Raw genomic sequence first — 15,590 nt, 5'->3', positions numbered from 1 at the left:
GTGCTGTCTCTGTAGGGTCTGGAGTGTGTCCTTGATTTTCCCCATAGGATTTCAACGCAGAGCCATTCTTTAAAAATCTCTGGTCAGGGATACACACTGCAGGAGTAGCTGTGTCCATCCATTGGGACAGCTGTAACAAAACCTCTGGACGTCGAGTGACTTAAACAACAAACACACATTTCTTGCAGTTCTGGAAGATGAGCAGCCCAAGATCAAGGTGCTGGTGGATTTGGTGTCTGGGGAGGATCTGCTTCATAATTAGTAGATGGCCACTTCCTCCCTGTGACCTCACAGGGCAGAAAGAAATCCAGAGGACTCTCAGAAATCTCATTTACGAGGTCACTAATCCCTTTCAGGTTCCATGTCCAGTGCTGATTTCCCTCCCAACAGCCCCACTTTCTAGTACCATATATTGGGGGTTGGAGTTTCAACATACGGATCTGGGGGCACACACATTCAGTCCATTACAAACCCAGCCAAGGGCATCATCGGGAAGGCTTCCTGGATGGGGAGGCCACACCTAAACCAGGTCTCAAGCTATGAGTCCGTCTGTCTGCTTCTGCCACCATCCTGTCCACTTTTTAAGGACAGGCGCCATGATTTTTGGCTCATCCAACAAGTAGATGCATGTAAATGTGTGTTTATGAATTGTAGATGGATAAGTAGGAATCATCCCAGGAATGGGGATGGGAGGGGCAGGAATCCAGGCAAGTAAATCTGAATGCTGGAGGTTCTGCCGACAGGTAAGAGGGCAGAACCAGAAGCAGCAGGTGGACTGGTGGCTTAACTTTCAGGTTCCCGTGTCAAGGCCATTTCTGCACAGGATCTGGAAAACCCAACACTCAGCGCCTGGTTTTCCTCCCTGGCTTAGGGGAGCAGGAATGGAATTCTTTTCTCCATGGAAGTGAGACTTAGGTGCCCCACATGTTTCGACTGCTTGTGCTCCCGTTAGTCCCTGAGAACTGGCCATCGGTCGTTATTTGTGCAATGTTATTTAAAAGCAACGTTTTTATTTTCATTTCCAACCGCTCCAATAACCCTGGCTCACAGAAGAAGGAAGACATTCTGGAGACATGTAATCAAGAAAGCCAATAGAAACCCACTTATCTGCTACTAGGGACAACGATTGTCAACATTTTTCAGTCACGTCCTTTCAGTCCTTTATTTTCGATGCACATAGGTTGGAATTATACGAGGTTTGCTGTGTGGAACCTGCCAATTCAAGGCCCTGGGGAAGGTGGGACGGTGACAAGTGTTAGCATCTCCAAGCGGCCGAGTGCCATGAAATCCACTGACCCTGGCTCTGCCTCTGCCCCTCCAGATGGCCTGGTGGACTGCCTGGACCCCGACTGCTGCCTGCAGACGGCCTGTCAGAGCAGCCCTCTCTGCAGGGGCTCCCGGGACCCCATGGACATTATTCAGCAGGGCCAGACGGAGTGGCCAGCTGTGAAGTCCTTCTACGATCGCATCAAGCTCCTGGCAGGCAAGGACAGCACCCACATCATTCCTGGAGACAACCCCTTCAACAGCAGGTAAGCACCCTTTGTCCCCACAGGCTGCTGTGGTCACTAGCTCCCCGCCACACTGGGGCAGGAGGAAGTGCTCCTCCTTTTCCATGGGCCCCCGTTGGCCTGGAAATGGCCCAGTTGAGGCTGCTCCCTGCCAGGCTCCTAGAAAGCCCTCCCCTCACTCCAGGTGAGGCTCCAGCAGAGCCCGGTGCACGCTGTAGGACTTGGCCGCCTTCGATCCAGAATTGCTGGAGATACCTGTGGATTCCCCCGTTTTGAGATCATTGTTATGATCTATTATTTTATGACACTCTTGTCATTCTTTTAAATCTCCCTTTACAATGCCTCTGAGAGTGACTTTTGTTTGAGCATTGCTTAAATAGTTCATTCAGTAGAGGATTTTTGACAGCTGTTATTAAGTTGATAACATAACCTATCATCCTGGCATCTTGGAGTCAAGATGATGCTAGTGGGGAGAATGTATTGAGCACCTAGGACGAGCCAGAGATGTGCCGATGACTTCGATGCTCACAGCAGCTCCACCCCTGGCGTCTCCTCATGGCCCATTCTGTGCAGGGGCCACTCATTCTCCCCCAGTCTGTCTTTGCTCTGGGTTGCTGATTTGAGGTTTATGAATATTCTAGGGTCAAATTCTGAATTTATTTTGTGGCCACCTTGGCCCTTCCCTTCAGGCCAGGACAAGTTGGAACTGTGCCCGGAGAGTAGAGGGAAGATTTCACCATAAGGCACCTCCCAACCATTCATCCCCTCCTACCTTCTAGGTACCATTTGTACGTCCGAGGGTAGAAGGAAGGGATGGGAGGGGCCTGGCTGGGCACAACTGATTTCTGTCTCCATGGGCCCAGATCCCCACCTGATGGTGTAAGACATGGGGCAAGGTCTTCTTGGTGTTACCCCGCTCCATCTCTGTGCCCCTTCATGAGGAAAAATCAAAACTGCTGGGGTCCTCATCCACAAAACCTCTAGCATCTAGGAACTTGAGCTAAATGGTCCTGACCCCTTGTCCTTCTGACAGCCCCATCATGCACCATTCTCTCCCACGCCCCACCCTCCACCTTTCTTCTCTATTTCTTTTTCTAAATTTTGAATTTTTTTTTTGGTTGACATATACTAATGGGACATATTTGGTACATATTCTTGGGTTATAATGTAGCATTCTGACTCATCCGTACATTGTGAAATGATCAAATCTGACAAATTAGAATATTCATCACCTTAAACATTTGTCATTTCTTTATGGTAGGAACATTCAAAACCCTCTCTTTGGGTTATTTTGCAATATAAAACACCTTACTACTGCCCACTCTTGTGCCCCTCCTATGCAACAGGACACCAGAGGATATCCCTCTGAAATGTACTGCCCTCCTCTTCCCCTTCCTCCTCCTCCTCGCCCAGCCTACATCCTGAGGAAGGCTCCTGAGCTTGCTGTTTATCAGGCCCAGCAGGACGGGGAATACTAGACTTCACTTTTCTCAGGAGCTTAATTGGTGATTCTCTTGGTACTCCCATTTTGGACACCGTGGGGCCATGACTGTCCCCATGGGAGGAAACACCATGGGGAGGAGATACCATGGGGCCATGATTGTCCCCACCCCACCCTGAGAGTCTAGCCTAGATGGCACAGGAAAGGGTAGGAGTTGGTGCAGCCCATTCCGCAGCCTCCTAGAATCCTCTGGACAGTTGGGCTGTCCCAGTTATTGGCAGCCATTTTGAATAGACTGCTTAACAAAATCATCTTAAGTCAACAACTTTAGCTTCCCTGTTCTGATGTTACCAAACATAAAGTAGAAAAATAAATAATAATGCAAGAGAAACCGTGATCTCAAACCTCTTCTATTTCCACCCTGACACTTCCTAACTGTGTCACCTTGGGCTCATAAACCGCATTTTCTAGATGAGTACCATTAGAATGATATCATATTCTACTCACGGTATGTTGCTGTTTTAATAGAAGAATAAATAAACAATGAATAAATAAATAAACAAACCACAACTCTCTGACCAAAAAGGAAGTGTTTCCTCTGCTCCCTAACTCCTAACTCTGGGAGGGTTTCTGAACAACATCCTCCAAAGACCCCTGATCAACTTCCATCTGCTCCCTGATTTACGTTTCATTATTTCTACCCTAAATCCTAACAGTCTCCTTTTCATCCTCTTCCTCTACCTATCCCTTCTAACTTCCTCCTCTCCTCCCCAGCAACAGTTACCATTGCCAGAAGGCATCTCAAGTGAGGGCCAATATTGCAGGGGGCAGGCAGGGGCCCCAAAAATATTCAGGGGATTATCCCAGCCCAGAGATCTGAGCAAAAGGAAGTTGCCATGGAGAATTCTCTGGAGCTCTGATGATCCACTCCAGCTTGTCTGTACAGATCCACGCAATACCAAACTGTACTCCAAGGCGCAGGTCGAAGTTCAGTAAGCATGTGGATTTCAGTACATCATTGCCTGACAAATAATGAAGGACAAAGCCAGGAGTAAAAAGGAACTTAATTCAAGACTTCTCAAAGGCGTTCCCTAGATAATGGCATACAAAAATAACTAAAATGCCTTGACTCCACCACTATAATTTATAGAGCGGATCTCACTATCTAGATAATGTGATAATTGTTACACATCAATAATCATAAATAGAAATGAACTGATAGCATGTCTTAGCTGAATCTTTTCTGCAAATTGGCTGCCTGGAAACGATAGAAAGCCAGCAACAATGAAGAATTAGAAAAATAGAAGGGTAGAAATCTCAGGCAGCCCAGCCCCTTTTATTCCTATGGTGCTCTGCACAGTCTTGTGCTACAGGACTGATTTTTTTTTAAATAGCAGTTGTAAAAAATAAATTTTTTTAAAAAAAAGGAAGGGGGGAAGAAACCCACTGTGGAAAGTACTTCCGATTTTGTTTTCTTATCACAACCACTGTGTACCTTGTGGTCATCAACACACATCATCGATTTTAAAATAGTGTCTGGTAAGGCCTTAAAGAAATCTAAGTCTGAGCTAAGATAAGAAAATGGAATTGAACAAAAGGATTATTTTCATAAATTAGTTTTCTACTTTCAAAAGACTCTAGCATTGTGGTTGGAACTAGCTAAAAATGAGATTCATTTGTTAGGCAGCCAGTAGCAGACAATTAGAGCTGTCAGTGGAACAGTCTAAACACCCCTGAGATCGTCAAAGGGTTGGAGTTGAACAGTGGGGGGTATTACTAATAGAAAGAGAGATGCTTGGAGACAGCCTCCCTCCAGTTTGCAGGACACTTGGGATTGCAAAAGTAAATGCATTCCAAAAATCTTGACAAGATTCTGGCAAAGAATGGGTCAGCTTGATTGCCTACTCCAGAAATTGGGAGTGTGTCCAGGAATCTGGGAGCCTGAGAACCTCTTTGCTTTCGCCAAATTGCCCTGTATCTTCAAGGCCAAGATGTGGAGCTTCTCATTGTCTCATTTCTCCATGAAGTCTAGAGGATTCAGGTGACAGGACACATGGCTCTGGGTAGAATACAGGGTGAGCACCCCTAACCCCAGAGTTCAAAATCTGAAATGCTCCAAAATCCCAAATACATTAAGCACCAGCATGGCACCTCTAAGTGGGAAATTCCATACCATGAAACTTTATTTCATGCACAAAGTTATTAAAAGTATTGTATCAAATCATGTTCAGGCTATGTATATAAGATGTATATGAAAGCATAAATAAATTTTGTGTTGAGACTTGGGTCCCATCCTCAAGATATCTCATTATGTACATGCAAATATTCCAAAATCTGAAAAATTCCAAAGCCTGAAACACCTCTGGGCCCAAGCATTTCAGATAAGGAATGCTCAACCTGTATTGTAGCATCTCTATGGCTGGGTGCAGGGTTTCCCAGAGGTAGTTGGTTGGAAATTGGCATTGTTGGGAAAATTCTAGTTACTGTGGTCTGGAGAGAAAGAGCTTCCCCTAACATCAGGGAAAAAAAAAAAAAATGCGTGTGTCAGATTTCAACTACCCACCCCCCAGGACAGTTGGAACTTGACATGAGAAAAATATGTAGCTACATGCAACTCAGAATCCAAGATATTTTCACCAGAAAGAAATATATCTCCAATGTTCTCTTTTCCTCAGGCTTTTATAGATTGGGAGAAATTTTGCTCTTGGAGGGCAGCAAAAACTATGTATGTGTACATCCCAGCCTCATAATAAAACCTGTGTGCACTGCCCTGCGCCCCCGACTCCCAGCCCGGAGGAGGAGCGTGGCATGGCCTTGCTCCAGCACCAAATTAGGAAATGAGCAGCCAGATGGGGAAGCTCTCACCCGAGCATAATGCTCCATGTGCCAGGCGAAGGCATGCACGTGAGGGATGAGGGCAGCCTGGAGCCCGGGCCAAGCAGAAGCCAGACTGCATCAAGCAGTGGAACCCAGCCAAGGCTGGAGAGAAAGCACACGGGAGACCACTGTCCAGCCCCAGGACAGGCCAGGCTGCCCTAGGGATTTCACCTCGAATGTCAGAATTTTTGTTCTTAGGAAAAGCAAAACATTGAGACTTCCCCTCTGTCCATCCCTCTGTGCAGACATGGTCATGTGGAGCTAGAAATTCATGTTGAAGGTCTTCTCCTTGCCTGGGGACCAGATGCAGATGAGGGAGCAGTAGCAATAAGGAAAGAGAACTCAACACCCCTTGATCTGTTTCTCCTGCATGCGGCTCAAAGACCTCTGTTTCTTTCTCTCCCAGCTTGGTATCTCTCATCCGAGGCCAAGTAGTAACTACAGATGGAACTCCCCTGGTCGGTGTGAATGTGTCTTTTGTTAAGTACCCAAAGTATGGCTACACCATCACCCGCCAGGATGGCACGTAAGTAGCACTGTGGGCTGGGACCTGTCCAGGGCTGAGTGCGGAGGCGGAGAGCCATGGTGCAGTCAGCTTGGGTTTATGTGGCTCCCTGTGTGAGGTGGCCACCAGACCAGACCTTCAGAGAGGATTCCCCCAAGTCACTCCATGCTTTCCTATGTGGTATCCCAACCAGAAAACAAATGCTGTTCTGTGTGTTCTGGGGGTGGGAGCAGATTCTAGAAAGAAGGTGGTTTCTTAGAAACTAACTCCGATTTTAAATCAAAGGCAGTGCAGGGTGACAAGAATCCACACGACACAGTGTCCTGTGGTGATCCCCTTCTGCTTTCATCTGTGGCTCTAGGAGCTGTGATGTTTTCGCTACAGTCTTGAGGGGGTGGGCTGTAATCAGAAAAGTCTAATTAAGTACATTTAGCAGTCTCCCTGCTGGGTGAAGGAGGCAACAGTCCCCAGTGATCTTCTGATTGGGAACGTGCGCCCATTCACCCCTACCAAGAAGAGAGCTCTGCCTCTGCCTGAACCTACCAGGCACCGAGTCAAAAGTTAAACACACGATAAGAAAATAAGAAGTCTGTAGGAAGGGGAAAACACTGACTCTGCACTGGAAACTCTTACACACACACACACACACACACACACACACACACACACACACACAGCTGTCCTAGCCATTGCAAAGGAAGCAAGCATCCATCACTGTAAACCTGATGCAGCACTTTTTCTATAAAACCAGACTCTGGGAAATCCTGAGCATAGCGTGGAGGTAAAAACTGTGAGCTTGCCTTTCTCTGGCAAGGAGTCTAGCTATTCCCTACTGTCCTAAGCCTTGCAGGCAGTTTTTAAAACCACCAGCCTACAGTAGACCCACCTTAACATTCCAACACTGAGACCCAAAGGAGGGGTCTAAGGATTCACATCCAATCCTCAGTACCAATGTTCAACTTACAGCGCCTTACATCCCAAGCACATCATAAGTTGAAATATCATAAGTCAAAAATGCAGGGCTGGGGCTGGGGCTCAGCGGTAGAGCACTTGCCTAGCATGCATGAGGCACTGGGTTCAATTCTCAGCACCACATATAAATAAATAAAATAAAAGTCCATCAACAACCAAATATATATATTTTTTTAAAAAAAAGAAGTTTAGTTCAGATATCAAAACATAAAGAAAGTGACATTTAAAAAAAAATGCATGAACTCTACCTGACCTACCAAACATCCCTGCTTAGCGACAGTGCGCAGCAGGTTGTTCGCCCTGGTGATGGACTGGGAACTATGGCTCACTGCCACTGCAAGTGCAGGACTGTTGGACCTCACGTTGGTAACTCAGGAAGAGATCAGATGTGCTTAGAGTTTCTACTGACTGCAGATCACTTTCAGAGCCTTGTAAAGCTGAAAAATCATAAGTAAAACCAACATAAGTGGAGGACCAGCTGCAGTCATTAACTGTCTGGTAGCTCTACTCAGAGGTTTCTATGACCAAATCCAATTATTCAAAAGCACTGGAATGGTTAACGGATACAGCACAAAAGATCTTTGGGGCCTTGTTCATTCTTGGAAGTCAGTGCTCGTGAAGAACTGACAGCCTTGAGGCTATTTCTGTAAAGTCCTGTGAAACAGCACAAGACACTTCTGAGTCCTCCCTCTGCTGTCTGTCCTTTCCACTCCCCTGTCCCTCTCAGATGCTCCCTGATTAATCAGGGTCCAAATCCACCTCCAAGATCATCTATTCAAACTCCTGGATCAGTGCCTCTTCAGTTTCCTCAGGTTGAAAAGCCGTGCAAGTCCCAGGCCGTGTTTGGGAATGCTCCAAGGAATCCCACAATCTGTTATGGAGTGTAGCATGGGCCACACTCTTCTGCAGATTCTTTCATGCCAGTTAGGAACCATGTTGCTTCGAGGCATTTGGGTCTCTTGTACAGCTTAGGCAAAACCTTCCCCAACAGCATGCATACCCAGGAAATAAATATATAAACAAATTCATATGTAAACTGTCATACTAAATGTACTGTGATATTGACCTTCATATCTATGTGGTCCTCGGTCATTTATTTTACATCTGTTAGAAAACAGCAATTATGTTACCAGAATTGGATGAAGCCAGCCATCAGTGTATTTTCACTCTGATCCAAGCGGTAGGGATTCTGATAGGAGCAGGATGGAAAAGCTGCTTTCTGCAAAGAGCTGAGATTCCAGAGGAGTACAGCCGGGAGTTGGAGGCGGGGTACTCTCTGTGGACCTCCTACCTTTCTGTGAAATGGGAAAAGCAGAGCTTTTATATTTTCATCCTCATGGTGGGTCACCTCCACCCAGATCATCAGGAACAAGCAGCAATACAGTGAAAGAATCATTGCCAGAGACAGAAGCAGAATGGAGTTTGGCTATAAGCATGGTGCTGTGAGCCCCTGCCAGTGTCCGAGCATCACGTCACTGTCACCACACTGTCTGCTGAACACTTCTCTCAGCCTCGCGCTGTGCTAAGTGCTTTACACCAGAGGTCAGCAAACACATTCTGCAAAGGGCCAGGGAGTAAATAGTTTAGGCTTTGCTGGCCATGTGGCTTCTGCTGCCACAACTCAGCGCCGTCACTGTGGCAGGAAAACAGCCATAGAGGTTACATAAGCAAATGAATATAGCTGTGTGCCAATAAAACTTTATTTGCCAAAACATGTGGTGAGCCAGGCTCACCCCACAGGACATAGTTGGCTCGTGCCTACTCTGGGGTCTTCACATTTTATTCTTTTTTTTAAATATTCTTTAGTTATAAATGGACACAATATTTATTTATCTGTTTATTTATTTATTTTCATGTGGTACTGAGGATCAAACTCAGGGCTTCACACGTGTGAGGCCAGCGCTCTACCACTGAGCTACAGCCCCAGCCCAATGTTACATTCTTTCAGACACCGTGTGTCAGTATCATCATTCCCATTGTACAGATGAAGAAACTTGGGCTCAGAGAGGATTATTAACTTACCCATAGCATCTCTCAGAGAACCCACTTACCTGTTTCCAGATTTGACCTGATCGCCAACGGGGGTGCTGCCCTGACCCTGCACTTCGAGCGAGCCCCCTTCATGAGCCAGGAGCGCACTGTGTGGCTGCCGTGGAATAGCTTTCATGCCATGGATACCCTGGTGATGAAGACGGAGGAGAACTCCATCCCCAGCTGTGACCTCAGTGGCTTTGTCCGGCCCGATCCAATCATCATCTCCTCCCCTCTGTCCACCTTCTTCAGTGCTGCCCCTGGGCAGAATCCCATCGTGCCTGAGACCCAGGTAGGAACTGTGGGCACCAGGGTGGGACGCTGGGTACTTCCTAACCAATGCCAACCAGCCGCCTTCCTCCCATCACACCTGTCTTCCTGAGGGACCCGAAACTAATACTAAAGGAGAGGGAGCACAGTAAGACAGATAGCACCACAAACAGAAGTTCCAAGCCCTCCCGGATGTTCTGGTGTTTGCAGATAGTCATTCAAGGCTTTGGCGGTCACTGGAGCTTTTAATAAAATAAAAACAATATACATATGTGCAGACCACCTGCAAATTGCTTTTATTCCTGTTAGTCAGAGAGATCCATGATAAGAGGCACTTTAATGATCTACATCGGTGTTACGACACAGGGCACATCATTGCCTCCCTGTTGCTTTACACTATTGTCACTGGAAGTCGCAGGTTCATATAATTACAGCCTCTCGTGGCCTCCTCGCATGCAGCTAGCAATAAAGCCTGCTGTTCTTATTTACATCTTTTGCCAACAGTGTGGTTTTTTTTAAAAGAAACGCAACAGTGACCAAGAATGATTATTAATCCCCAAATCATAACCTCAGCCCCTTCTCTCCATGGCGTAGGATGAAGTTTTGGTCGGTTTTCTTTTCTTCTTTCTCTGCTGGGGGAAGTGGTTTCATTCACCCACTTTCGGTGTGGGACTTCGGGAGGCAGCGCCAGGTTGCAGACAGTCTACCTCCAGAGGTGTGTTTGAGAGAGTCCAGAAACCAATTGCTTTCCCTCCAGGTTCTTCATGAAGAAATTGAGCTTCCTGGCTCCAATGTGAAGCTTCGTTATCTGAGCTCCAGAACCGCAGGGTACAAGTCGCTGCTGAAGATCACCATGACCCAGTCCACAGTGCCCTTGAACCTCATCCGGGTTCACCTGATGGTTGCTGTAGAGGGGCATCTCTTCCAGAAGTCCTTCCAGGCATCTCCCAACCTGGCCTACACCTTCATCTGGGATAAGACAGATGCTTATGGGCAACGAGTATATGGACTCTCAGATGCTGTGGGTGAGTTTTCATTTCAACCACGTACTAGTTCACGGATTTCGATGTGTTCATTCTGTCACTATTTATTGAAGTTCTAGTGGATGCCAAGCACTGTTCTACACAAAGGTCAATAAGACAGACCAGGTGCCTCTTCCATGGGCCATGTGCTCTATTGGGGGGTTGAGGTATGAAACTCAGATCGGATGAGGCAGTACCGAGAGGGTTAATAAGAAGACAAAAATGGCCCATGCTGGGGAGGGGACACCTCCCTGGATGGGCATTCAGGGAAGGCTTCTCAGCAAGGTGACATTGAAACACAGGCTTGAATGACAAGAAGGAGCCTTGTGAAAACCAGAAAGAGAGCATTTCAGGCAGAGAGAAGAGTGGGGTGTGTTAGAGGACAGAGAAGGCCAGTGAGGTTGGCTTGCAGTGGACCCGTGGGATATTGGAAGTGAAGGGACAGAAGCAGACGAGGACTAAGGCATGTTCCTGAGAGAGCGCTTGCAAATGGCACAGGATGTGTGGTGGGATAAGGCCTCAGGACTGCAGGTCTGAAAGCCTGGTACTGTGTTCCAAGGCTTTGTTTTTTGAGGGAATCACACGCTCCCCACTTAGGAAAATTCACCCTAAGAAAAGGGTCCTGTGGTTACTGGAGATGTACATGGTAGACTATCTACCTGGAATCTTCCCACTTGGGGAAAACCATATAGGAATTGATTAAAATCCAGACTCCTGCTTTCTTTCCACCGATAGATGTGTGGTTTTCAAGAACCAGAAGTCAAGAACCAAAACCAAAGACCAGCACACTTAGAAATGTTCCCTGTAATTCATTGGCAGCCAGTGTTATCAGCCATTCCCTTTGTGGCAGAGAGCAGTGTGCTAAGTCCTTGGTCTTAGGTGACCTCTCAATAGCCCAAGTGGACATTACCGAGATCCCCACAAGACAGAGGAGAGACTGCAAGAGTTCTCTAAGGTCCTGCAGCCAGCAGGTCACACGTGCTCAGGATGTGGTTCCGGCAGCAGGCTTCATCAATGAATGGAGTTGGTAATTGAATGAAGACAGTAGAAGTTATGGGAGAACCTAGTACATTTAATATAAAGAACACCACTAGCTAATCAGAGACAAATCATACCTGGCTTTAGCCAATACCAACAAGGAGACTGATTATGGCCGTATACCTCCGTGTGCTCCAGCTGTGCCCTTATGCTGTGATGATTCTTGTTTTCCCATGCCTTCAGTTTCCCCCTTACCTCCTGGGTGTTTCTGAAGCACATCCCAGAGATCACGTTCTCTCATCTGGAATACTGTAGAATGCATCTCGAGAAAGGATGTGGAAACCATAACAATGCTATCACCACAAGTCACAATTTCTTAATGTTGTCTAATAGCCTGCCATGATTCAATATTTCAGTTGTCTCCTAAATATCACAAAACATTAAAGATCTATTTGTTAAATCAAGATCCAAAAGCACCCACTTTTTGCAATTGGCTGGTTTCTCTTTAATTGTTTAAAATTTTAAGTCTCATTTTCCAACTTTCTCTTTTTTGCACCTCTATATTTCCCGAAGACCCTGGGTTGTTTGCCTGTAGGACTTCCCAAAGTCCATTTCCTGAAGTGTGTTTCTGTTTCCAGATTGCATGATCGTGGCTGTTTAACCTGTTCCTCTGTCCCCTATAAACCTCCTGTAAATTGACAGTTGGGTCTTGAGGCTCTCCTGGTTCGGGTTTGATTTTATCTTTGGTAGGACAGCTTGTCAGGTGGCGCTGTGTTCTTAACACCGGGAGCACGGGGCTATGTGTCCTTCCTGATTTCAGGAACCACAGATGCTCAAGTCTTTTAGGTCATTAGGGATTGTAAAATGATATTTTAATTCTGTCATTACTTTTTCATCTATTATCAGAAATGTTTTGACACAGGGATGCTTTCTCATTAACTACTTAATTATTCGAGGTAGAGTTCCAATAGGAAAGAAAGGGCAAATGCTTCCTTCTTCTTTATTCACTAGTTTTCCATATACTCAGTCAGTTCATCCTCCAAGGCGGGTAGATTAACATTTTTTAAATAACTTTGTGAACTCCTGGACTGAAATGTTGCTATTGTTTCTATTTGTTAGAGTCCCTATCCCTGACTCATGTTCAGCAGGTCCCACTTTGGTCACTGGGAGCCTTTTTACACTGACTCCAGAATCCTTTGAGGGGACCCTAGTGGAGTCTGACTCCTCCCTCGCTGTCTCCCAGGGTTACATGGTCTGTTCTTTCTTGCTCAGCCTCTCTCCAACCATCTCTGCAGGGAGCCCCGTTTCTCTCCAGTGAGGAATAATATACCAAGGCCACCAGCTGGCTCCAGCAACCCTGTTGGCTTCTGTGTGGGTCCTTGATTCATGCATTTTCAGAGGACAAACTAGGAAATAGGGGAGGGAGGTGTTATTTCAATAAAATGCACCCTCCATTCTTATCGACCCTTCCATATCTCAGGATTTTTTAAAAGCTGCAGAGAATCCCCAAAGGTGATACACATAGTTAAGAGTCTAATGTACTAGGAACAGCAATAATAACAATGCCTTATATTTCAAGAGCAGTGTTCCAATTAAAAATGCACAGTTTCTCAGCCCTTTTCTTGTGTATCCTTACTACAGCTCTAAGAAACTGGGGCTTTACTTAGCCTGCTGGACTCATGGGGAAAATGGAGCCTCAAGACATAAGGCTAGAACCCAACTAAGATTAGTGTCCATCTCTCCTCCCTCTCCCATTTGTCTGTGTAGCAAATCAAGTGTTTTATAGCCAAGTTTTGGGATCCTGTTCCCCAGTGAACTTCCATATACCTAGCAGGCTGGACCCCTTATTAGTGGCACTTTCTGGCATATTGAGTGAACATACAGTCATCCCTCAGGGTCCACCAATTCCCAGTCCACAGTACCCCAGGGGATCCCAAAACTTGAGAGAGGATGCCCGAGTCCCTTTAATAAAACAGCACAGTGTTTGTATATAACCTTTGCACATCTTCCCGTCTATGTTAAATCACTGCCAGATTACTTATAGTACCTAATATGATATACATGCCATGCAAATAATTATTAGACTGTATTGTTTGGGGAATAATGACAAGAAAAAATTCTGTACATGTTCAGTACAGACACAATTTTTAAAAACCGTTTTTGGCCCGTGGTTCATTGAATCCACACATACAGAACCCACAGGTACAAAAGAGGCACTGCTGTACAAAGTGCCTCAGCGTCCACAAGCTGTTGCCCCTAGAGTCTCCATATCGATGAGCCACTATGCTTCCAAAGGCCTTTGTCCTAGGGGCCAAAAATAAATAGCAATAGATATAACACATATATTCCCCCGACATCAGCCGAGAGACAGTCTCCTACCCGTCTCCCAAGGAGCTTCATTCAGCACCAGGGTTTTAAAGATTCCTCTCTTCCATCCCACATCACTGGGGTCATTTTTGAAAGCCAGTTGTTCATTGCAGAGGTCTTTCCCTCCCCACAGAGTACAACTGTGTAAAGTTTCAAGGTCAAGTTTCAACTCGAAATCTGAATTTAATAGAATCACAAAGACAAAAGCAATCAGCCTGCCTCAGAGTGAGTTTTGGGGACAGAGTCTGTATCTCATGAACAGGTGCTCCTTTTTTTTTTTTTTTTTTTTTTTTTACTGGGGAGCTCTGGAGTAATCAAATGGACTCTCTTTTCTCCCACTCTGCCCACCCTTTGTCCTGCAGTGTCTGTGGGCTTCGAATATGAGACCTGCCCCAGTCTAATCCTCTGGGAGAAGAGGACAGCCCTCCTCCAGGGATTTGAGCTGGACCCTTCCAATCTCGGTGGCTGGTCCCTGGACAAGCACCACATCCTCAACGTAAAGAGTGGTATGTGAGCTCATCTCCTACCCCACCTATAGCCTTGTGTCTTTTCTGGAACATTCTCGCCAACCTTGACATTTCAGGGAGAGCTCTTCTCCTCCCCTCCGCCACTTTTCAGGTGCCAAAAAGAGGTCATAGGTTTCCTTACTTTCTCCTTTTAAATGTCAATAACATTGGGATGGTTTGTACCTCAGACTCCTTCAGTTGTCCCTACGAACATTCTCTTACGCCGTACCATAGCATTGGGGGGATTCTCCTCCCACGGAAGTTCTCTCATCCCCATGAAGACACGGAAGAACTACCAAAGGAGAGGTTTCCTAATTTTTCTCTTCTCCTGTCACTTCCCTTCACCCTTAGTAGGCCAGTTCGAGTGGCCTCCCCAGAAAGCTGTGGTGACCACTCCACTTTACCTCCCCTCCCCAGGAATCCTACACAAAGGCACTGGGGAGAACCAGTTCCTGACCCAGCAGCCCGCCATCATCACCAGCATCATGGGCAATGGTCGCCGGCGGAGCATTTCCTGTCCCAGCTGTAACGGCCTTGCAGAAGGCAACAAACTGCTGGCCCCCGTGGCCCTGGCTGTGGGGATCGATGGGAGTCTCTACGTGGGCGACTTCAATTACATCCGGCGCATCTTTCCCTCTCGAAACGTGACCAGCATCCTGGAGTTACGGTAAATAAACCCACAGGCAAACTTCTTGTGCTCCCGACTGTCCCCGAGTGTCTCTGGGTGAATGGCGGCTGCACTTGGGTTCTCCATAGAATATAAAGTCCATGTGCTCCAACATCTAGGCCTAGAATGAACTAAGGATTTGGGGAAATGCTTGGTGTATCTAAGACACACCATACACAGATTTGATAACTACTGTCAACAGCTGACTTACCACCCAGGGTATAACCAGAGGACACAGGGTAAAGGACCAAGGTGTCTTTTATTTTTGTGAAGTTCTGTAGAAGATTCCGATGCACACTGAAGCCTGAGAACCACTAATGTTCATTTGCTAGTTCAGAAATTTCTATCGAGTGCCTCAGTCCTTGAGTTCTCTGTAAATTCTCCAGATGTCTGCACATTCGTGAGGATAGGAGGTAGCACAATTTCATCAAGGCTTGCTAGGT

At 46.4% G+C, this 15,590-nt stretch overlaps 1 protein-coding gene across 4 annotated transcripts in view; it reads left to right on the top strand.

The window, feature by feature from the left end:
• The window catches only part of Tenm2 (teneurin transmembrane protein 2), an 884,372-nt gene that overhangs the window by 824,146 nt on the left and 44,636 nt on the right, over nucleotides 1-15,590 (top strand). For all 4 annotated transcript variants that reach the window (XM_076855696.2, XM_076855695.2, XM_076855694.2 and 1 more), the window contains 6 exons: nucleotides 1,322-1,532; nucleotides 6,236-6,355; nucleotides 9,368-9,629; nucleotides 10,365-10,632; nucleotides 14,337-14,480; nucleotides 14,898-15,147. In XM_076855696.2, coding sequence (XP_076711811.1) covers nucleotides 1,322-1,532; nucleotides 6,236-6,355; nucleotides 9,368-9,629; nucleotides 10,365-10,632; nucleotides 14,337-14,480; nucleotides 14,898-15,147 — 1,255 coding nt within the window. The remainder of the gene's footprint in view (nucleotides 1-1,321; nucleotides 1,533-6,235; nucleotides 6,356-9,367; nucleotides 9,630-10,364; nucleotides 10,633-14,336; nucleotides 14,481-14,897; nucleotides 15,148-15,590) is intronic.

Source organism: Callospermophilus lateralis, chromosome 5 (genome assembly GCF_048772815.1).
Source record: "Callospermophilus lateralis isolate mCalLat2 chromosome 5, mCalLat2.hap1, whole genome shotgun sequence".
NCBI classification, from domain to species: Eukaryota; Metazoa; Chordata; class Mammalia; order Rodentia; family Sciuridae; genus Callospermophilus; species Callospermophilus lateralis.
Note: the sequence above shows the minus strand (reverse complement) of the source record. Positions and strands in the feature narration are given on the sequence as shown.